The 22127-nt window shown below is 55.0% G+C and overlaps 1 protein-coding gene across 2 annotated transcripts; it reads left to right on the forward strand.

Moving 5' to 3' along the window:
- Window positions 1–215: 215 nt before the first annotated feature.
- On the forward strand, window positions 216–21898 carry Rarg (retinoic acid receptor gamma). 2 transcript variants are annotated; one of them, XM_032884713.1, is made up of 10 exons: window positions 216–454; window positions 1190–1259; window positions 4531–4856; window positions 15334–15482; window positions 16097–16238; window positions 16845–17005; window positions 17093–17269; window positions 17538–17742; window positions 18171–18329; window positions 20621–21898. In XM_032884713.1, the coding sequence occupies exons 3-10, from the start codon at window positions 4673–4675 to the stop codon at window positions 20818–20820; spliced, it is 1377 nt and encodes a 458-aa protein (XP_032740604.1). In that variant the 5' UTR covers window positions 216–454; window positions 1190–1259; window positions 4531–4672; the 3' UTR covers window positions 20821–21898. The 2 variants fall into 2 exon arrangements, with proteins under 2 accessions (XP_032740604.1, XP_032740598.1); XM_032884707.1 differs by lacking the exons at window positions 216–454; window positions 1190–1259; window positions 4531–4856 and adding an exon at window positions 10135–11281.
- The last annotated feature ends 229 nt before the right edge of the window (window positions 21899–22127 follow it).

The following is a 22127-nucleotide window of genomic DNA, read 5'->3' on the forward strand; positions in this document are numbered from 1 at the left end:
CCTAGCAAATGGGAGGGGCAGAGACCCAGGCGTCCTGGGCCGCCCCGCCCAATCCCCCCCCCAGCCGCCTCCCCCCCAGCCCCAGGGCACCGAGGAGGGAGCCGGGCAGGGGCAGGCGGCAGGGGAGGGAGGAGCGAGGGCGGGAGGGGGAGGAGGGAGCCAGGCAGGGAGGGAGGTGGGGGGGTAGGGAGGGAGAAAAAGAAAGAAAATATTTTCCGTGTCCCCGCCTGCGGAGTCAGTGTGCGGTTTGGGAGAAAATGTGTCGGATATTTTGGGGCGGTCACGTGGGCGGGCGGGCTCCGAGAGGCCCCGGGATTGTCCCAGCCTAGAGCCGTGCCCCCCTGAAGCCCCCCATTACCGCGAGTCACTAACACCGCGGCGCTCCATCCCGGAGACCGCCCGACGCCGGGACCTCGGGGCTCTGCGGCCTTCCTTCCCCCGCCCTCCCCTCCAGGTGAGTCAGGCGGGGAAGCCGGCTCGCCCGCTCGCCCGCCCTCTGGCCGCGGACGCCGGGGTCCTCTGCCGAAATGAGCCAGGGGCGGGGGCGTCGGGAGCCTTGGGGTCCTTTCCCTCCGGGGGTGGCCAAGCTGTTAGCCGGGCTTGCGAGGAGGCTTCCTGCCCCAAGTTGAGGTCAGTCGTGACCTGGGAAGGGAAAGGGAAGATTTTTAGACAGACTGAGGATGGGCCGGGTTGTCTGCCCTTGATTTTGGTGAGTATTGAAGGAGAGCAGTTAGGAAAGTCTTGGGCATGAGAACCTATCTTCCTATACTTGGAATGTCAGAGAAGACGGGTTTTCCTCCTCTGGGAAAGGATGGCATTCTTCCACCGAGGGGTACTGAAGGGTGGATCTGATGGTCTAAGTACCCTCTCTCCAGTGGAATGGCTCTGCAGTGGAAGGGCTCTGCAGAGGGACCAGGAAAGGTCTAGCAAGTGGTCCTGGTTGTGTCTAGGTGGGTAAAGTGGTCTGTGGAGTTTGGACTGCAGACTCTGGATTCTCTCTGACCTATCCTGACTGCACAAGTGAACCAATGAAGGGGAGCTCTTTTAGAATATTCTCTAGGGGACGCCCCAATGAAACAAAGGTGGAGTTTAATGCCAGGACACCAGGACAGGTTCAGAAGAGCCCCAGTCCTGGAGAGCCACTGACAGTGCTTCTCTCATTTGTTTTTTTTTTTTTTTTTTTTTCCAGCAGTTTCTACCAGGTCCCTCACCTCAGCCTGGCCCAGTATGTAGAAGGAAATCTCTGTAGAGGCCAGAGGGTAAGAATATGCTTACTGGATGGTCATTCGGATGGGGTGGCAGGGATGTCTGACTCTGGGAAGGGGACTCAAGGACAAAATGCTCAAATAATTCCCTCTCGGTAGGGCTTAAACCTTGGGCAGTTGGGATCCTACTCCTCAAATTTGAGGCTCCTGCCCTTACGGTCGTTCTTCAGGTACTGAGTTGGGGGGTTGAGGACCACAGACATTGTCAGTGAGGAGAAGACTTGGAGGGGGTCAAGAGGTGTGTGTGTGTCCAAGGTGCTTGGAACTTGGGTATCCCAACACACACACACACACACACACACACACACACACACACACACACACACACACACACACAGTGGCTTAGAGCTGGTAGGCAGCACAGGACACGCCCCCCCCAACCCCGGCACACCCCCCACCTCTGGCTCAGAAAGCCACCTAACTGGCACCTCCAGTTCCCCCCTCGGCCCCACCCTGCCCGTGCCCTCTGATGCCCACACACATTCCACTGGCATTGCCTGCCTGCCTCCTGGGTACTGCCCCTCCCTGGGGCCAGTGGGGTAGAGGGAGGGCACCTGAGGATTCAAGGTGGAGAATCAAGGGTCTAGACTCCCCCAGCAAGGGCACAGAGGCAGGGAAGCCAGGTCCGCTGTTGCCTCCTTGTTGCTGCCTGGAGAGAGCAGGCTGGGGGCTCAGGCTGGAGCAAAGGATGCCTGGGTTCTCCCATTCTGGAGATGGGGTCATGGAAAAAGGTGGTCGTGTTTATACAGAGGGGAGGGGGGCGGCGGGTGGAGAGCAACTGACAAGAGCAGCTTTGTCTCGGGCTCTGGAGCGGGCAGGGCAGCAGGGAGACGCCCCCCTCCATCCGGCAGCCCCCTTCATCCATGCCCTCCCCTCAACTCCACCTCATCTCTGAGAGAAGCTTTGTAAGAACCCTTTCCCCAAGTCAGTTGCCTGCCTTCCAGACCGCACCATCTGAGGTGGCATCTTGGGAAGAGGGAAGCGGTCTCCTTCTGCAGGTCCCGCAAAGACCCAAGACAGCTAAGGCCCTCATTTAGGATTTCCTTTGACTCCACACTATCTTGCTCTCTTCTACCTGGAACTGAAGGGCGCCCCCTTCCCAGAGAGACCAGACCTAGGAGAGAGGAATCTTTGTTACCTTCTTCTTCATCTCCAAGCCTCCCCTCCCAGGTAGTTGAGAAGGAAGGCCAGGGAGAGTTGTCCTTTGCTTACAATGTCCTTGGTGAGAACCAGGAGGAGCCTGAACATCCCCCCTCTCACCCCTCCTGTTGAAGTCCTGCCCTACCCTAGAGGTCTGTTTCCCATCTGTAGGTAAGAGGCCAAGACAAGGATGGCTGGAATAGACAGCCTATTCCCAGTCTAAGCAGAATCAGGGAAAGATTGGGGTAGGGGTGTCTACCAGCTAGTAACTCGTGGCATTGGAGGGGTTAATCCACCTGGAATGTAGCCCAGCCTGTTGAGCTATGGCCCAGGGGCCTAGGGGGCCCTGGACTCCTGGATCCACCTGGGTTCAACTTGGGATGAGGACCTCATGGACTAAGAGAAGGATCCTGGAGGCTCTGAGTTAATCCCCGTAGGACTCTGGAGACAGCGGGGTAAAGAATTGGAGGGTCCTGGGCCTATCAGTGGTACCTAGTGAGGATTCGAGTCTCCTTTACAGATTTATTCCAAGGAGTCTGGAGGTTGAGAGAGATGGGAGGAAGAAAGAGGGAAAAGGGCAGAGGTACAGAGACGGGATGCTGACCCTAAAGAGCTTCTCGTGGGAATGGATGTAGAGGATGTGTATAAGGGGCCCACCTGTGCGCTCACCGTGGTCTCTGCCCACCTCCCTTTGGTCTCTTATGGAGCCCATTAACCTTCACAGTGGTAGATGGCTCTGGAGATCCTGATCCAAGACCTTTCCTTTGGTCCTTTGCGCAGGACCTAGATTTCCCTTTCCTCCATCGGGGGTCCGGGGAAAGCTACAGTTGAGAGAAGGAAGAAGATAGGAAGGGCTTTTTAGAAGTCCAGAGAGAGGAGGAGAAGGAGGAGCAGCAATGTAGACTGAGGGTGAGGAGGGCATTTTCTGGTGCTACAGTTCTCTCACAGTGAGGTTCTACCTGCACCGAGGGCATAGGCAGTGCAGGCTGACCGTGGGATGATTGGTGACAGAGGAAGAGTTGGGAGGGGAAGCAAGGAGTACTGGGGAAGATGGAGAAAGCAAATGATAATTAAAAGACACGCAGGAAGTACAAAGTACGGGAGTTTGGCATAGCATTTAGCGTACGCTCTACTCTGTCTCAAATACCCTGTGCGCGATGAACTAGTGAACCCGCCAAACAACCGCACCAGCTGGTGGGGTCCTGTTATTCTCAGATGGCAGACGAAGAAACAGAGGCACGGAGAGATTAAATAATTCCTCCCAAGTCCCCAAGCCAGCAAGTGGGGGTATCGGTTCAGGGAGTCTGCATGTGACCGGTGCACTGTACTCTCCAAAGCCGTATCAGAATCAGAAGTTACGGGGTTGGGGATTTAGCTCAGTGGTAGGGCACTTGCCTAGCATACGCAAGGCCCTGGGTTCAGTCCTCAGCTCCGGAAAAAAAAAAAAAATCAGAAGAGCTTGCTGCCACCACGGTAGTAAGGGGTTTGAATTAATTTATTTTATTTTTTTCTTTTTTTTGGATTAATTTATTTTTTAATGTGTTTAATTAATTATTATATATATTTTTTAAAGTTGTTTTTTTTTTTTTTTTTTTTTGAGGCAAGGTCTTACTGTGTAGGCCTGGCTGGCCTCAAACTCAGAGAGATCTGCCTGCCTCTGCCACATGGGTGCTGGGAATCAAAGGTATTCGTGGCTAAAGGTGTACACGCTCAGTTTGAAATTTGTTTCTTCCTGGCTCTAGGCATCGAACCCAGAATGTTGCTCTTGCTACATCCTGAGCAAGTGACCCACCATTGAGCTCACCAGTCTGAGTGTTTAAGTGTTGGGAGTCACAATCTCTACTTCGCAGGACAGGTGTCAGAGCAGACGTCTAGTCCAGCCGTGACACTTCCATCCAGGAACCCCACCAAGAGGTCTCGAATCTTATTCACCTTAGAACCTCAGTTTCCCCTTCCCTGAAGCTAAACCTGCACAACTTTCTGCCCTGCCCACTCTATGGAATCGCAAGTGCCCAAGCCAGGGTGGTAGGATTAACAGAAGGATGCTCACTGCCGTGGGCTGCATGGCAATCTGCACGGTGACTGTCAGTCATCTCACGTGTCCCTTTCCTTTATCTCTCTCTAGGACCCTTGGAGACCCATTGGGCAGGCCAGGCAGGGTGGGCACGGAGCCTCCCAGGCCAGGGCAGTGGGCATGGGCGGGGGCTGCAGCTGAAGATCACCCCCGCCCACGGCAGAGTACAAGGGATTCCCACGCTGCAGCTACCATGGCCACCAATAAGGAGCGACTCTTTGCGCCCAACGCCCTGGGGCCTGGATCTGGTTACCCAGGAGCAGGCTTCCCGTTCGCCTTCCCAGGTGCACTCAGAGGGTCACCGCCATTTGAGATGCTGAGCCCCAGCTTCCGGGGCCTTGGCCAGCCTGACCTCCCCAAGGAGATGGCTTCTCTCTGTGAGTCTCAGGGGTCTTGGGGAAATTAGGTCAGATGGGTTAGTGGGTGATATAGGAAATGGACATCATTGTCGGGAAGGTGGTCAGGGATGGAACCTTGGTGGGATAGGATGGTGGTGAGTATGAGAGAGGGGTAGTGGGAGTGGGGTTAGATGTATTTGAGGATGGATAGCAATTCTGTTCAAATATGATCTCAAAGTGGAGGGCCTAAAACTGCCTCCTGGGCCACCCAGCACAGAAGGGAACACAGTCCTGTGGACACCTGAGTGTGATTGTGTGTCTAGCGTCTTCCTTCAAGGCTACATGTGGCTGGGGGTGGAGGTGGTGGGGCACCAGGGGACTAGAGAATCCGAGAAGTCAGTCTGTCAGCTGGCTCTGTGAGGAAGAAGGGCAATAGGGTTCTCAGGCTGCAAATGGAAAGGGAACTTAGCACCCAATGCGTATAGACATGTGGGGCTGGGAAAACGCCTGAAGTTTCCGAGGACAGAAATGGCCCTGGTGGCAAAGAGGTGGCTCTTGGTTCACAACATATCTAGACCGGAGCAAGGGTTACTCAGGAGCATCCTCTCTCTTAGCCACGTTTCTGGACTCCTCCCCTCCCTCCAGGTCTGGAATAGTCCCCACACACTGCAGATCCCTACTTGTCCTGGGGCCTGCCCTCTTTAGGTTAAGTGTTTCAATGCTGCCAGCAAGTAAGGCCTCAGCTTCCGTTCTCCCTCTGGAACCCCTCTTTGCCCACTTGGCGATTGTCCCTCCGGACTAGGACATGACAAGCAGGGGTGCGGTAGGGGGTCTCGGACTCCAGTTTCTGGCACAGGGCTCTTTATATACAGTGACAGCACGAAAAGGGGTGAAGCGAAAGTTTTGCTTGGGGGTGTGGGTGGGGGGTCGTAGAAACAGAAAGAGGAAGACCCATTCTTTAGCATGGTGGTTCACACTTTTAATTCCAGCCCTCACAAGGCAGAGGCAGGGATCTCTGAGTTTGAGACCAGCCTGGTCTACACAGGGAAACCTGTTTCAAAGGGGAACAGCAGCAGCAGCAGCAGCAGTAAAGGAGTAAAGGTGTAGCCGAGAGGCTGAGCAAAGGAGACAGAGGGCCTTTAAGGCAAAGGGGAGAGACCCGGAGGGCTTCGTATGTAGACAGGGTTGGCAGCTTCACTGGAAAGAGTATGTTTATCTGGAGCGTGTGTGTGTGTGTGTGTGTGTGTGTGTGTGTGTGTGTGTCTCCCAGACCATGTGTAGTTGGTGTGTACATAGCGTCTCCAAGTTCTGCTCCACAGAACTCCAGTGTATGCAACAAAACTGTGAAGAATCGGGGGGGGGGTGTGATTATCATGGATTTGTAGGGACTGCTTGTGGTGTGGCATGCAAGGTGAGTGTTTGGAAACTTCGGCTGGACCCCCTCCTCCTGAGTGTCATCCTGTGGCCCTGCCCCAGCACCAGGCAGTGGGAATAACCCTCAACTCCCATGAGCCTCGCAGGGAATCATACAACTTAATCATACAATCAGAGGACTGGGTTTCCTCAGGTTCTGTGGGAGGTAACTAAAGGAGCCGAAGTCAGAAAGGAAGAAGGGAAAGGCTAGTGGTAGAAACAATGCTGAGAGACACGGCCAGTACCCCGTCAAAGTCTCCTTGGTTCCTGTATTCTAGATACATGGAGGTGGAGGTCAGGGTTCAAAGTGCTGTCAAGGTATCTCAAAAGCAGCAGGCTGAGCCCCATCCTCAGAGGTCGCCCTGAAGGATGGAGACAGGTAGAAGAGCTCCAAAGGGAGACCCAGCACCAGGGAGAAGGCAGCTGAGGAGGGTGTGGCGGGCTAGCATTGGAGGGACAGGCCCAGGCAGGGAGGTAGCAGGTGGGGTAGGGAGGAGGGGAAGGCCTGGGTCCAGGCAGTGCTTGGGGTGGGGCATCCAGCTGTAGGGAAGAAGGGATCCTGGAGTTTAGGGAACCTCTCTTGGCAGGAGAGTAACTGACCAAAGGATGAGAGAGTGGCACCTCTCCTTTGCTTTGATCCCCTGTCCCTTTCTGGATGGAGCCATCTAATCATAAATGGGAGGAGTGGATCAGGGCCATAAATCTGAGGACACACCCATAGTCACCTACACTGTGAGCCTCTGTCTCTTGTTACATACTCTTCTTCAGGGTACCACCCCCTTTCTCAGGATAAGAAGGGATGGTTTAGGAGGGGCCTTCTCCTTGGGGGGTTTTTGGATTAATATTGAAGAGTCAGCCCCTGGCACCTTGGGGATATCCTTGGTGCGAAGTCTTGCTCCACCTCTTGGGTCTCTCCTGGGGCCTCAGTGGGTGAGGCAGGCAGCTTAGAACCCTGTTGTGGAGGAGGGGAGAGGCAAGTGGAGCATGTGCTGCTGAGCCAGGCAAGCATAGACCTGTGTGCGTGAAAAAAGGAGGGAGCGTGTGCGCATGCGCACCCTGTCTATGCATCATGTGTGCATACACGCGTGTGAACGAAAGGCCAAGTGTCTCTCACGAACACTGATGTGTGGCATATCTGCTGTTCCAGGCTTCAGGGACAGAGTGTTGTCATCAGAGAGAGGATACTGTGGTCTTGAAGACCTGGCCCAATTTGTCGTCCAAGTACAGTGGCAGTACTAACTGTCATGGCTCTGAGGCCAGTGTCTGTGGGGTAGGGAGCCCAAGCTCCACTAAGTCACTTGGGGACACTGAAAGCAGGCTGGCACAGGGAGAAAACGATTTAAACTGGAGATGCCCAGACCTAAGCCAGAGAGGCAGCAGCTATACAGGTGCAGACCCAGAGACGGGCCAGGCACTAGGAAAAGAAGTGAGGAAAGAAAACTGTGGCAGTTGAGGGTGGCAAGCAGGCGGCAGCGAAGTCTCCTCCAGGAAAAACCCCCAGTGGCTGCCTCTTTCCCCTCCCCTCCCAGTCTCTCCTCCTCCTCCGGCTCCAACTCCAGCTCCGGGCCGACACAAACGGGGCTTTGATTGCAACAGGAAACCTCTCTGGCGGGGGGAGCCAAGCTTGCCGCCGCTGCTGGGGCCCAGGCGGCACCCCCCCTCTCCTGGCCCCCTACCCTGTCCCAGCCCCCATCCTGCCAAGAGTGCCTCACATCCTTGCTTTGGGCCCCACCCTCCCTTTCACACCTCCCTCTGCCACCCCCTCCTTGTATTCGGGAGACCCCTCCCAGAGCTCCTCAGGTGGGACCTATCCCTTTAGGACTTACCCTTTTGGGCGGGGCCTACTTTGGTTCGAAATACCCCCTTCAGTTTTTTAAGAGTGAGATTTTTGGAAGAAAAGCGGAGTTATTAAGCAGGAAGAACTCCAAACCAGTGATCCTCAAACCTCACGTAGAGGTGGCAAGATGGGGAGAGAGGGGATTTAGCTGTCCCGCTCCCCCAACCCAGTCCAGGCCAAACTCACATTTTTGCCAGGGACTGGTAGAGCTCTGAGGGGTGACCAGACTGGAAGCTTGAGAGCTATTGGGCCTTCTCTGTGGGGGAGGGGCACATTCTTTGCCCCTGGGACCATAGCTTTTCCAGGATCTAGCTGGGAGGGGGGTGCACCCTGGTGGTGGGGATCATAGGGAAGGGGGTGAGTCAGGCACCAGCCCCCCTTTCATACCCCCACCAAGGCTGGTGGGGAACATCTGGTTCCCATGAAATGCTAGAAGGCTAATGGGTCTAATTGCTGCAATAAGGGTGGGGGGGTGCTTTGGGGAAAATAGGGGCACTAGATCCCCCCCCCATTTGCTTTCTATCCAAGGCTGTACTGTGTCTTGGACAAGGGCTGGTGCCGATGGCATAGATTGGTCTGATACCTTAATGCCTAGTCCTAAGGCACCTTTTCCCAGCAACGCTCGCTCTCAAAGCACACACAGCTGGGGTGATGAGGACTGGGGTGCATCTGGTGAAAGAAAGGGGGGACTTTTGAGAACTCATGGCTTCCTGGAGCCCTCCCCCCACTCTTGTGCCCTCCTCCCAACCCCCTCTCTGTGGCCTGGCCACTTCTGGTTCTAATTACCAACCAGGCAGGCCCGACTTAATTGGGACCTTTCAGATTTCGGAGGGGGAAGGGGAACTTACAAGCCTGAAGTTGACTCGCGTCAAGACTCCTTTTTTCCTTGTTTTTTGGGGGGTACTCTTCATTTTCTACGTTTTTTCCCTACTAGTTCTATTCCAATTCAGGCACTGAGTCCTGGACTTTCTGTTTTGTTTTGTTTTGGGTGGGGGGGTACGGTTGGATTCAGAAATGGAGTCTTAGGGTTGGACATTATGGGAAAGTTCACATTAGGTTGGAAAGATCTTGTCTTCCTCTTCGTGCCTGCTGCAAGCTCCCAGTTTGCCCGTCCACCCCAGCCCACCGTCGCCATCCGTATTTTAGGCCCTCCTCTCCAGCCCTGCCCCCTGAGTCCCTGGCAGCCTCCCGTTCCCCTCCCCCGTTCCCGCCTTCTTTTGCCTACTCTGGCACCCCTTCCTGCTTTTTATTCTTCCAACAGGCGCCCCACTCTCACAGCACCCCAGTGCGACCCCGACTCGGTACAGCAGATTCTTAGAAAAGTGCGCCCCGCCCTGGCTCAGCCACAGCCGCCGGGCGGGGGAAGGGGTCGGGCCGGGCGCCGCTCCCGCTCCCGGGCGCTCCCCGTGTGAGCCGCGCTGACAGAGCCGGCTGGGCCGGCCCGCCGGGCGGTCGGGCGGCCGGCGGGCGGGGCGCGGGGGAGGGGGCGGTTTCCGGGAGTCGCCGCCACTGGCGTTGTCCCGGGGCCAGGGTCCCCGATTCGACGCGGCCAGGCAAGGGCAAACTTCTGACGTGGCCAAACCCCTCCCTTGAGTGTCCAGGGGGGGGCACTGGAGGTGCCACTGAGGGAGGGGCAGCTATTTCCTTCGGTGGGGTTTAAGTGACCCTGAGCAGTGAATGACCAGCAGGGCAGTTACTGCGAGGGGGGGGGGCTTAGCACAGTGGAAACTCGGGGTGGGGGCAGTTGTCATTGGGAGGGATCAGTTTCGTCTGAGTCGCAGTTTGGTTCTGTAGGGACAGTTTAGGGGGTAGTTTGTTCTCTAAAAACTGAAGTCAGGTTCTGGGAGAGGGCAATGAGGGAGTTGGAGGGGCACTTTGGGAGTGTCAGTCGCGGGATAGAGCTTTGGGGACTTTGAGGGAGGCGGCCCAGCCCTCGGCAGAGGAAGGATAGCCGGAGCTAGGAGGGGTAGACTCCGCTGCGCTGGAGGGGGCGGGAGGGGGGGGCTCCGCTGCGGAGCTGGCGACGGCCTGGGCGGGGTGGGGCGGGGCCGGGTCAGGAGGAGGTGAGCGCGCCCGGCCACCCGCCCCGAGGGGGGTTCCCGGAGAGTTCACCGCGGGAGCGCGCTCTGGCCCTTGGACCGGGGGTGGGAAGATCGGGAAGGAAGGAGGCGGCAGCGCGCACTGAGCCGCAGGAATGTAGTATTCAGCTCTGAAGCGCGCGCGCGCGCGAAGGAAGAAGGAGGAGCCGGGCCTGGGAATGAGGGGGGTGGAGGTAACGCAGGTCTTACGGGTCTGGAGAGCTGCGTAGCTCAGGGCATCTCAAGGTTCCCTTCTACGCAGCCATTCTTAACACCCTTGCTTGTGTTGACTTGTATGCCGAAGAAAGGTTGAAAGGAGGGGGGAAGACGCAGTGAAAGGAAATGCGCATATTTGATTCCTTCACTCCTTCCCCGAATCCCCACCTGGGCACGCGCCTAAGTGCAAATGTGTTCAGACCTCCAGGGCTGTCGAGAGAGCATGATTGCAAGCATTTTCCCCCGAGCCAGGTGTGTTTGCACAAAATCTTGCACCTATGAATGTATGTGCGTGCAGACATGCGTGTGCACTATTGCACGCTTGGAAATTTGTGGTGTCTGCCAAGATAAATGCTTGCACAGATGTATGTCTAAGCAAGCGCGTGCGCCGCACAGCTAGCAGACGTATGAGTGTGTGTATGTGCTCTGCTCATCTTGGTGCCCGGCCCCTTTTGCTCTCCAGGCCCCACCCCCATCCCTCTAGGCTCTGCTTTTACAAAAGGTCTCCACAGAGCTAGCTGCCTAGGCACCCTAAGTGAGGCAGAAGGAGGCAGAAGCTACAGCTTCGCCTTCGCGCCCCGCCCAGTCCCTTTCCCTTGCTGGGGATCCCCCTCTTCCCCGCCCACCCCTTACCCCCCATGGATCTCAGCGCCCTATGCTAGCCCTCCCCCTCCCCCCTCCAGGAGCGGGGCGCTGCGGGGGGAGGAGGGGGAATGGGCTGCGGGTCCTTGGTGTTCTAGCACCCAGTTTCTCTCCAAGCCGGGTCGCGATGTACGACTGCATGGAATCGTTTGTCCCGGGTCCGCGACGGCTGTATGGGGCAGCCGGGCCCGGGGCCGGCTTGCTACGCAGAGCCACTGGCAGCTCCTGTTTCGCCGGACTTGAGTCTTTTGCCTGGGCACAGCCTGCCAGTCTACAATGTAGGTATTCGAGCTCGGAGATCGGGTATTGGGTGCACGAGAGGTTGGTGCTTACTATTTCCGTGTGTAAAGTTTGGGACCGGGGCGTAAGAGAGAGGATATTCTGGTCCTTTCTATGTGAGGTACTGGCCCTTTAAAGATGAGGGCCTCCAGAGTCCGTCTCCTTTGCGTGTGTGCTGCAGTGTTTGGAGAGTATGTGGTTTTTATGGTGGATGTTTAGCTAGGGCTTTGGTTGATGCCACTCCAGTGTCCCCGTGTGAGAGACTGATTTGTGTTGCGAGTGTGTCCGCCAGCCCTTAGTCTCGGAAGGATATGGCACCCAGCACTGTGGGTAGCGTTTGTGAAGTCCGTGCGGAAAGTTGAGGGCGTTAAAAAAAAAAAAATCGCAGAGCGTGTGAATCTCTGGCTTGTGTAGACCTAGGAGACGTGGGTGTGGAGTAGGGGGGTCTCTTCACCCACTGTCACCCTCCGCCTAGGTTGGCAGATGTTCGTGGCCCAATGTGGGGATGTTGTGGCGTGAGGCCGGGAGGGCGTGTGCCTTGCGTGGCTGCGGGGGCGTTTTTGGAAAGTGCTGTGTCCTAGAGTGCATCCTGTGTGCTCTGCTTTTGGGGTGCAAGGGGTGTGCACAGAAGGGTCAGAAAGCTGGACTCTGTGTTGGTCCTCATTAAAACAACAACAACAATCTGGAAGTATGTATTCGGTTGTCTTGACAGATGACTTTTTCTGCTGCGGTTCCAACGCCACTTAATCAGGAAGCGAAAAGTTTAAAGCCAAGTGTATGGAGTGGGTGGTGGTCTGGAAGTGACAGCTGGTAGGGGGATAACAATCGTAAGGCCCCCAAATATCCATCTTCCCCCTCTCTGTAATGGGAGATGCCAGGCATGGGGCCCTGGAACCCCTTTCCAGAGCGGCAATAAAAAAAGCTGGGGATGGAGAGGCAGTAAAAATAAAGTCCAGATGAGAAGCGGCTTTGAAGCCTGGGCCACAGTGCCTGGCGGGGGTGGGCTGTTGGAAGGGCCTGAGAGAGGAGCCTGGGACACCCCCCAAAATGTACTGGGGGTTGGCACTGCGCTCGCAGTCTGGGTACGGATGACTGCAGACCTAGGCTCAGGGGCACCCTGGGAAGGGGCGGGCAGCGGGCGGGGTGGCTGGCGCTGGGGGAGTGCGCACGCCGGGTCACTGAGCCCCCGCCAACGCGCCTTGCTCCTTGGCACTCCGCAGCGCTGTTTACAAGTTCAATTTTTTTTTTTTTTTTTTTTTTTTTTGTTCCAGGGCAGAGCTCTCAGATTTAACTGGGATAGTGGAAAGGGAGGTATCAAACAGGAGACAGCACTTTGGGGTTGGGTGGGATAAGAATTGATGTACTATTTAGAGGCTGAAGAAAAGATGTACACACTGGTACATTGCACCAAGTTTCTTTGACTTCTTAACCATGCCATGCCCCAGCATAATGGGGAACTATTGGGCACATTGGTATCTGAGCCAGAAATATGGTGGGGGAGCCTTGGCTGTAGGGATCCTGGGCAGGGGCTGAATATATATATATTTATATATGATTTAGGCCTCTGGAGAGATTTCTGGGCTTGGTAGCTCAATATTTTTGCATTTCTGTTTGACCCAGGAAGTTTGGCTACACAGAACCAACTCTATACCCCCCTGCCACACTCCCAGAGGGAAAAGGTGGTTTAGAGTAGAGCTGGACCGTGTGTTAGTGGCATTTGGATGGAGACTCTGGTGTCCTGGCGTTGTGCTGACCGAAGAAACTTCTTGTCTGGTGGTAGAGCTTGGCTTCTGCTTTGTGACTTGCCATCTGCCAACATGGAGTACGTGTGGCTTGATGTCTGTGAGTTCCTCTGTTCAAGGGTCCTGCCCAGGCTAAGGCGCCCACTGTAAGCCAGCCTGTCTGTGTGAGGTTGGCCTGCAAAAGTGTGTGTGTGTGTGTGTGTGTGTGTGTGTGTGTGTCTTCAGGGAGATTGTGAGTCCAGGCGGCTCAAGCTCTGGGCCTTGCAGCTGGGAGCGTTTACAGCCGGGTTATAAAGAGTTTGTTTGAAGCTCCGCTCAGCCTGGCCAGGAATTTCCTCAATTTCAGCAATTTGGGCTTTAAAAGGAGAAAACCCCGAGCCCACCCCCTCCTCCTCAGCAGGGGCCCCTGCTTTGCCTAGGAGCAGCATCCCAGTGCTGAGGTCTCTGCTCAGTGTTGAAGAGGGGATCCCCGGGTGTCCCAGAAGACCCAGTTAGCTTTGCAGCACCCTCCACCCACAGTGACCTCAGAGGCACAGCACTTTCGGATACAGGGGGCGGTGATGTGCCAGAGGGTTGTCGAGAGAGGGTGACGGTGCCACTGAGATGGGAAAGACTGCCCAAGGGCAGGATCTCTGGGGCCTCTTGTCTTATAATTGGCTGGTGCTGCCTGCCCCATGCCAGCCTGACCGCACCCAGGCCTTGCGCAAGAGAGGAAATGAGGAAATGAGGCAGCGCTCTGTGGGTAGGGAGGGCGTCGGTGCAGGAGAGAGTACCACCCCACGCACGGGCCTGTGGGTCAGGCACATGTTCTGGGGACCCCCGATGGGTTGAATGGGGAGGGGTGCTGAAAAGCCTTCCAGTCTTTCTCAAACCTCCCAACACCTACCATTCAGGCAACCCCACCCCCAGTCTTGAATAAACTCCCAGCACCCTTCCGCCCCCTTTCTTTTGAGGGGGAATCTAACTCCAGTAGGATTCTTATGCTAATTGAGTGTGTGGGGGTGGGGTGGGTGGAGAGGGCTTCCCTCGTTGTAAGGTGGTGGAGCTGGTCTGGAACCCCCAACCTGTGGACTCTTCTGTCCTCTCACTACCCTGGGTCTTAATGGACTTGTGACCAGGTGGGTTACAGGGCGTGGGGGGAAGGACGCACACAGGAGGTGCTTTCACAGGATGCTGGAGGTCTTCAGGATTTTTTCCGACCACTTCCAAACTCAGGCAGCAGGTCCCGCAGGCTGGATGATTTTCAAATGTCCTGAGCCTCCGAGGGTGAACCCCACACTCACCCAGCCTGTGGCCCGCTTGTTCTCAGCAGCCTCCTGTATCAAGTGTGGCTTCCCCTTACTCTGGGCCTTGGCTAGCACTCCATATAAACTGCAATTACTGTTTTCTGAAGCAGTTCGGCAGAGAAGACTGGCTCAGAAAGGGTCTGGGGCAGCTCCCTTCCCCCTCAGCTCTGTTTACCCAGTGTCACCTGACTCTCTGCTACACCCCAAACTCCTCCTGGACCTGAGGACCTGAGTGAATCCCTGTCTTCCTCTACAGCTTCTTTTACTAAGGGCCACATAACTATGGTCAGAGTGCCTAAGAAGAGAGCCTTGGCTCCCCTGTCGCTGGAAGCAGGACGTTGAGCCGGTCACTCAGCTGCTAATGAACCCCTTCTGACCTGAGAGTCTTTCAGGAGTGACTTGAATTAAGTCATTCAGCCAGGTGCCAGCTGTAGGTAGCCTGAAACTGCCCCATTTGCCTCTACATCTGCTGCCCTCCCCCCAGTTGCTTCCAGAGGCTGAGGATGGTGGAACCGTGGGGTTACCAGAGTCAGGAGTGAGCCCTAACTAACCCTTCAGCTCTATGCCCCTCCCCTTTTAAAAAAATGTGTATGGTGTTCGGTCTGTATGTATTTTTTGTGTGCCATTTTTGTGCCTGGTGCCCATGGAGGCCAGAAGGGAGAACTGGTCCCTCCAGAACTGGAGTTAGAAATGGTTGTAAACCACCATGTAGATGCTAGGAATTGAGCCCTGGTCCTTTGGAAGAGCGGCTAGTGCTCTTACCTGCTGAGTCCCAGCCAATCTTCGACTTTATGGAAACAGAGCAGAGACGTTGACTCCTAGGTTGGGCCTTGGCCTGGAATTTGAAGAATTGAACATTAATGTAGAAGAGTTGGCCTGATGGGTGGGGGTAGGGGGCGGTGGTGGAGCTGGAATTCCCAACAAGCTACAGAGAGGTGGTCTGGGCTTTCCAGGGAGTACAAGAAAGAGAGGCCGTGGGATGAGGGTGCTTCTGCTGATCTTCTCACGATGCTTTCCCTTCAGCCGTGGAGACTCAGAGCACCAGCTCCGAGGAGATGGTGCCCAGCTCTCCCTCACCCCCACCACCTCCTCGGGTCTATAAGCCGTGCTTTGTATGCAACGACAAGTCTTCCGGCTACCACTACGGGGTCAGCTCCTGTGAAGGCTGCAAGGTGCGTATCTGGTGGGGCCGGTGAGTTTAGGACTCAGGGTGGCCTGGGCTTATGATCAGACATGGGAATGCAAGGTTGGGGATGTAGCCTAGTTGGGGAAGTGCCCGTTTGGCATACTCAAAAACTCCCAATAGACCCTCCTGTGCCAACGGCCTAGAGGCGGAGGCAGGCAGATCCCTGTGAGTTCGAGGCCAGCCTGATCTACAGAGCTAGTTTCAGGACACACAAAGAAACCTTCTTGGAGAACCGAAAATCAATGAATAAATGACTAGATAAATAAAAAAATTATTTTAAAGACAGGGGACCCAGGTGCTGTGTTCACACGAGTTTGTTTTTGCCTGTGAGGGACGAGGGACTGCTCTGGACATAGATGATTAACTGACTGGGTGAGGTGCTAAGGATCTAGCTCAGTGGTAGAATGCTTGCATAGTGTGCAGAAGGTTTGATCACACATGCATGTGCGCATGCACACACACACACACACACACACACTCATGCGCCCCAAACAAACAAAACACTAGACTGGTCAGGTCTAGCTAGGGCCACTTGTTTTGTTTGAGAAATACAGGTATGCCCAGGACCCTGTTTAGTGACACTCCTGCTCCCAAATCCAGGGCTTCTTCAGACGCAGCATCCAGAAAAACATGGTGTATACGTGTCACCGCGACAAAAACTGTATCATCAACAAGGTAACCAGGAATCGGTGCCAGTACTGCCGGCTACAAAAGTGTTTCGAAGTGGGCATGTCCAAGGAAGGTGCGTTCTCCCCCATCCTGGCCTACCGTGTGGTTGTCCCTATTGCCTTCCCTGACCCTAGCCTGCCCTGTAACTGCTTTCCTCATCGAGACCAGTCCCTATTAGATCAGTTCCCTTCACCCTGTAGGCTGCAGCCTTTTACCATTCTCCGCTCTCTTTGAAACCTGGTGGGCCGAGGGTTTCTCTTCTGTTTGGTGGGACAGGAGGGCTGGGCTCATCCCTTCCCTCTCCTGTTCTTTCACGGGACAGATCCTGAGATGGCTCTGAGCTGGCCCCTCCTTTCCACCCCCCCCCCACCATTGTACTGCCAAGGCTATAAGTGGATATCCTGCCTGCATATCCTGCCCCCCTCCAACCCCCAGCTCCTGCAGGGCAACCGGAAGGGCAGGATGGAGCCGAATTGGCCTGGGGAGGGAGCCTGGCTGTAGGCTCTGGGTGGGGCTGGGGCAAACCAGCCTGGAAATAGGAGCCTATGTATCGGAGAGGGAAACTAAGGCACTAACATGTGTTCTTAGTGAGAACTGAGCCCAATAAGCTAGTCTGAAAGAGGAGGTCCAGCGGGAAAGTCTGAGGGCCCTGATCCTTCTCTTTGCCTCCAACCCCAAGCTGTAAGGAACGACCGGAACAAGAAGAAAAAGGAGGTAAAGGAGGAAGGCCCTCCAGACAACTACGAACTGAGTCCACAGTTAGAGGAGCTCATCACCAAGGTCAGCAAAGCCCACCAGGAGACTTTCCCCTCACTCTGCCAGCTGGGCAAGTACACCACGGTGAGGAGTGGGCAGAGTCTGGGGGTGGGGCGGTGGGGAGAGTGCCCAGGGGGAGGCTTCATGTCTCATCTCACTTCTCCCCTGCAGAACTCCAGCGCAGATCACCGGGTGCAACTGGACCTGGGGCTGTGGGACAAGTTCAGTGAGCTGGCCACCAAATGCATCATCAAGATTGTGGAGTTTGCGAAGCGGCTGCCTGGTTTTACAGGACTCAGCATTGCCGACCAGATCACGCTGCTCAAGGCCGCCTGCCTGGACATCCTAGTGAGTTAGGCAGACGAGTTCTGGACCACTTTGACCCTCTTCTACCACCGCCGCCGCCGCTGCCTTGTCCTTCCCCCTTCTCCTCTACCTAAGCTCTTTTTGTCTTGGCCATTGCCTCCTGGTTTGCCTAGCCTCCGCTTCCCAGTCTCAGAGTTCCACCTCTCTGCCTTACTCCTCAGGTTCTGGCTTTACTTACTGGGAACCGAACCTACTTAGGAGTCCTTCCTCGGGGGCAGCACTAACCGTTGTCCATACCCCCTACCTCCAGATGCTACGGATCTGTACAAGGTATACCCCAGAGCAAGACACCATGACATTCTCGGATGGGCTGACCCTGAACCGAACCCAGATGCACAATGCTGGCTTTGGGCCCCTTACAGACCTCGTCTTCGCCTTTGCCGGGCAGCTCCTGCCCTTGGAGATGGATGACACGGAGACTGGGCTGCTTAGTGCTATCTGCCTCATCTGTGGAGGTGCGGGGGCGCCCCCTGGCGTCTGCATGGGTTCCCTCTCCCACCGGACTCCATCCGCAGTTTGGCCAGGTGGCAGAGCTTGGGGGTCACTTCCCTTGAAACTATTCCCGTCGATTCCCGTCGACCAACTGTATCCTACAGACTTCTCAGCTTATGTGTAGCCTTTCTGGCTAACCAAGCGAAGGGAAAAAGAAGGAGGCGGAGTCCTGAGGACTCTGAAGCCCTGGGTGCAGTGCTGGGATAGGAATTTGGTAGGAGTGATATCCTAGAACAAGGTCCTTACGACAGGGGAAATAACCCGGAGGGTTCAGTGACAGGAGTAAGGGTTGATGAGACCATCTGGCTTTGAGGCCCTCAGAGTAAGGTCTGCTAGGCATCAGCCGCCTGTCCCTGTGTCCTTCCCCGTCTCATCCGTTGTCTTTGTATAGACCGAATGGACCTGGAAGAACCCGAGAAGGTGGACAAGCTGCAGGAGCCCCTGTTGGAAGCCCTGAGGCTTTATGCCCGGCGACGGAGACCCAGCCAACCCTACATGTTTCCAAGGATGCTCATGAAAATCACAGACCTCCGGGGCATCAGCACTAAGGGTTAGTTCTGAGTCAACCCCCCTCTCGCTCCCCAGAGCTGCAGGTCTCCTGAGTCACATAGGCGGACAGGCACAGGCAGGAAGAGAAAGGAACTGAGAATCCAGTGACCTCCATGGTGTCCTGGCTTGACGTCTACATCCTAATGGGCAAAATTTTTGGGGGGAATTTGGGACAAATTCTTTTCGGTTTTGGTTTGGTCACTGCTCTCTCTGTGTGTGTGTGTGTGTGTGTGTGTGTGTGTGTGTGTGTGTGTGTGTGTGTGTGTTGTGTGTGTGTTGTGTGTTGCTAGGGTAGAACCCCATGCCCTGCATATACTAGGGAAATGATCTAAGTGATCTTTCTTTACTTTTTCTTTTTTTAAGATTTATTTATCTATTATATGTAAGTACACTGTCGCTGTCTTCAGACACACCAGAAGAGGGCATCAGATCTCATTACGGTTATGAGCTACTATGTGGTTGCTGGGATTTGAACTCAGGACCTCTGGAAGAACAGTCAGTGCCCTTAACCACTGAGCCATCTCTCCAGCCCCCTCCTTTACTTTTTTATGCCTTATATTTTCTGTTTGGAAACTAGATGGGCTAAACTTAATCCCACCTCAGAGCTTACCATAAGGACTAAGTGACTGCACTACATAGCATACTTAGAGAGGAGAACTTAGAGCCATGCGTGGTGGGTGGTTCATGCATGTCATTTCAGTACGAGGGACGCTGAGGCAGGAGGCTTACTTGGAGTTCATGAATACAAGGCTAGCCTGGACACTTCTACTATCACAGTGTTTGTAACATCATGAGTATTTGATAAACATTTCCATGAACGTTATTAAAAACCGGCCTTGCAAAAAAAAAAAAAAAAAAAAAAACCAGCCTTGCAACAGCTGGAAATCCTGGGCATTAGAGTCTGGCTGCCCTGCTGGGAAACGGAGCTGGAAGTCGCATATGGTGTGTCTTCAAAAAAATATATTACAACTCGGAGGTGATGGGGCACACCTTTAATCCCAGGCCCCAGGAGGCAGAGGCAGGAAGGACTCTGTGAGTTCGAGGTTAGCCTAGTCTACAGAGTGAGTTCCAGGACAACCAGAGCTGCACAGAGAAACCCTGGCCTGAGAAACAAACAAACAAACAAACAAAAACCAAAGAAATATTTTGTTTATTTATTGGTTGATTGATTGATTGTATAGGGGCTGTTCTTGGTCACTGCATAATGCAGAGATCAGGGGCAGTCACTCACGGGAGTAATTTCTGTTCCACATTGGGGGGGAGGGGGGAGCGCCATAGCTTGTGTGTGGAGGTCAGAAGGCCAACTTGGTAGAGTTGGTTCTCCCCGTTCAGCTGGATGTAGGTTCTCGCATCAGTCAGGTTGTCAGACTACATAAGCACATTATACACTGAGCTGTCTGCCATCTCACAGACCCACAGTGCAGTTTTGAAAAGATGTCGAGCATGGTGGCTCACGCCCAGCACCCAGGGGGCAGAGGCAGGCAGATCTCTGTGAATCCAAGACCAGCCTGGTTTACACAATGAGTCCCAGGACAACTAGGACTACACAGAGAAATCCTATCTCAAAAGAACAAGCAAACAAACAATAAAATAAAATAAAGGAAGGAAGGAAGAAGAGACGACCGGAGGTCTGGAGAGATGGTTCAGGTTTTAAGAGCACTGGCATTTCTTCTGGAGGTCCTGAGTTCAAGTCCCAGCACCCTGTGGTAGCTCGCAGCTAATTACAGCTGTAGTCCCATGGGATCCGGTACCCTCTGCTGGTGTGCACAAGTACTGCAGACAAGTCACTCACAGACACCCTGAGAGTTAGGCATGGTGATTGTAGCACACTGGAGGCAGAGGCAGGAGGATTGCTACTGGTTCAAAGTTCAAGGCTGGCCAGAGCAACATAGTAAGACTCCATCAAATCAGAGAGAGAGAGAGAGAGAGAGAGAGAGAGAGAGAGAGATTGATTGATTGATTGATTGATTGATTGATTGAGATTGAACTGAAGCTGCATGCTTTGGCCTGCACCTCTGACCCCGGAGGATGGCTGCATGCAGGTTTGAGGTCACATGACAGAGGTCGGCGATATCCAGGGTTCCTGTCTCTAAAGACAGCGGAAGCTTGAAAGAAGGAGTCAGGCAGCAGGCTAGGTGAAGTTCAAGGCAGGGTGGGAGCACCCATGGAGCACCACAGGAAGTAAGAGGGTGAAGTCTCACCAGGAGTGGCAGGTCTGAGCTGCGAGCACCTGTGAGGCAGAGGGCGGGACTCCACCCATGCACTTCTGATCCTCCTTGCTTCTCTCTGTAGGAGCAGAAAGAGCTATAACCCTCAAGATGGAGATTCCAGGCCCGATGCCCCCCCTGATCCGAGAGATGCTGGAGAACCCTGAGATGTTTGAGGACGACTCCTCGAAGCCTGGCCCCCACCCCAAGGCTTCCAGTGAGGATGAAGCTCCAGGGAGCCAGGGAAAACGGGGCCAAAGTCCCCAACCTGACCAGGGCCCCTGACCTACCCAACTGTGGGGTTGGGCCCCAGGCAGCAGACTGACCATTTCCCAGATACCGCCAGTGACTGGGGGAGGACCTGCCCCGCCCACTCCCCACCCTTTCAAGAGCTCGTTGTTTTGCCAAAGTTTCTAGGGGTGCCTGTGTTCATCCCTGTCCTGTTCTAACTGGCTCCCTCTACAGTCCCAAGGGACTGCCGCGCACCTACCCGAAGAGCCGGAGAAGGGGCTAGCCTGGGTCTAGACTCTAAAATCTCAGCACTGCCTTTCAGATTCAGGCCACAGGTTCCCCACGCAAGAGGAAGCCCCGCCTTCCCATAGCCCTTTCCTCTGCCAGGTGCTTGGGCCTCTGGGAGCAAACAGGAACACTAGAGACCAAAAGGGGGGCCCTCGGGGAGGGCTGAGCCCACCCTTGCGCCCCACCCTGAGCGCCTGACGCCGCGTGATGAAACTGCCTCGCTCAGTGCCCTCTGTGCCCCATCCTAATCCTCCTGCCAGGTGTAGGGGCAGGCTGGGGCCTGCATTTCTGGGGTGGGGCCTGAGGGAGAAGGGAGAAATGTGAGCCCATTCTGTACCTCTGCTGAAGTACGGCACTCATCCTGGGCCCTCCATTTTATAAGCCTCTCCCTTACTCCTGTCGCGTGCCTTGGCCTCCCGCCCTCATAAACGCCATCAGGCAGGGCCCTCCTACACTACAGAGGGGCCAGGGGTCCCTCTCCTAGTGCCTTCTACCCTTGACCCCCCAGAGCAGCTTGGCCCCGGGGAGGGGAGATGCTGCTTAGCTGATCCCACCCTGACCCAGAGGAAGGCCTCTATTTATTTATTAGCTTTTGTTTACACCCTGGAATGACCCCTTCCTCCAGGGGTCTTGGGAGGGGGAGCCCAGGGCCTCTGTGACCCCCCCTCCTTTCTTTCCCCAAGCCCCCAGTTTATATTTAGCTGCCAAATAAGATTCTTGCAGGCTCCCCCTTTTCTCTGGGGGGTTAGGGTGCTGTCCCCTCCCCTCTGTTTACATCTCCTACCCCGCTGTTCGCATATTGCTGAGTTTTCTATTTTTGCAAAATAAAGTGATGGAAACTCAACAGGGCGTGGATCCCTCTAAAGTCACCCAAGTCAGGGGAGTGACCTGCAGGCCTGGAGGAGAAGCTGGGCCCGGTGGTGGAGCTGCTAATGGACTTTATAGTTTTCTTAGGGGAGCAGAATACCAAGTATGATTGGGGGAGGGGGCGGTGGCAAGGGAGGGCTGCACGGTGTGGGAGCCACTCTGAATGGCCTCTCCCCCACCCCCATAGCCAGCAGTGAGTTCTTGCA

Source organism: Rattus rattus, chromosome 1, assembly GCF_011064425.1.
Source record: "Rattus rattus isolate New Zealand chromosome 1, Rrattus_CSIRO_v1, whole genome shotgun sequence".
In the NCBI taxonomy this organism is placed as follows: Eukaryota; Metazoa; Chordata; class Mammalia; order Rodentia; family Muridae; genus Rattus; species Rattus rattus.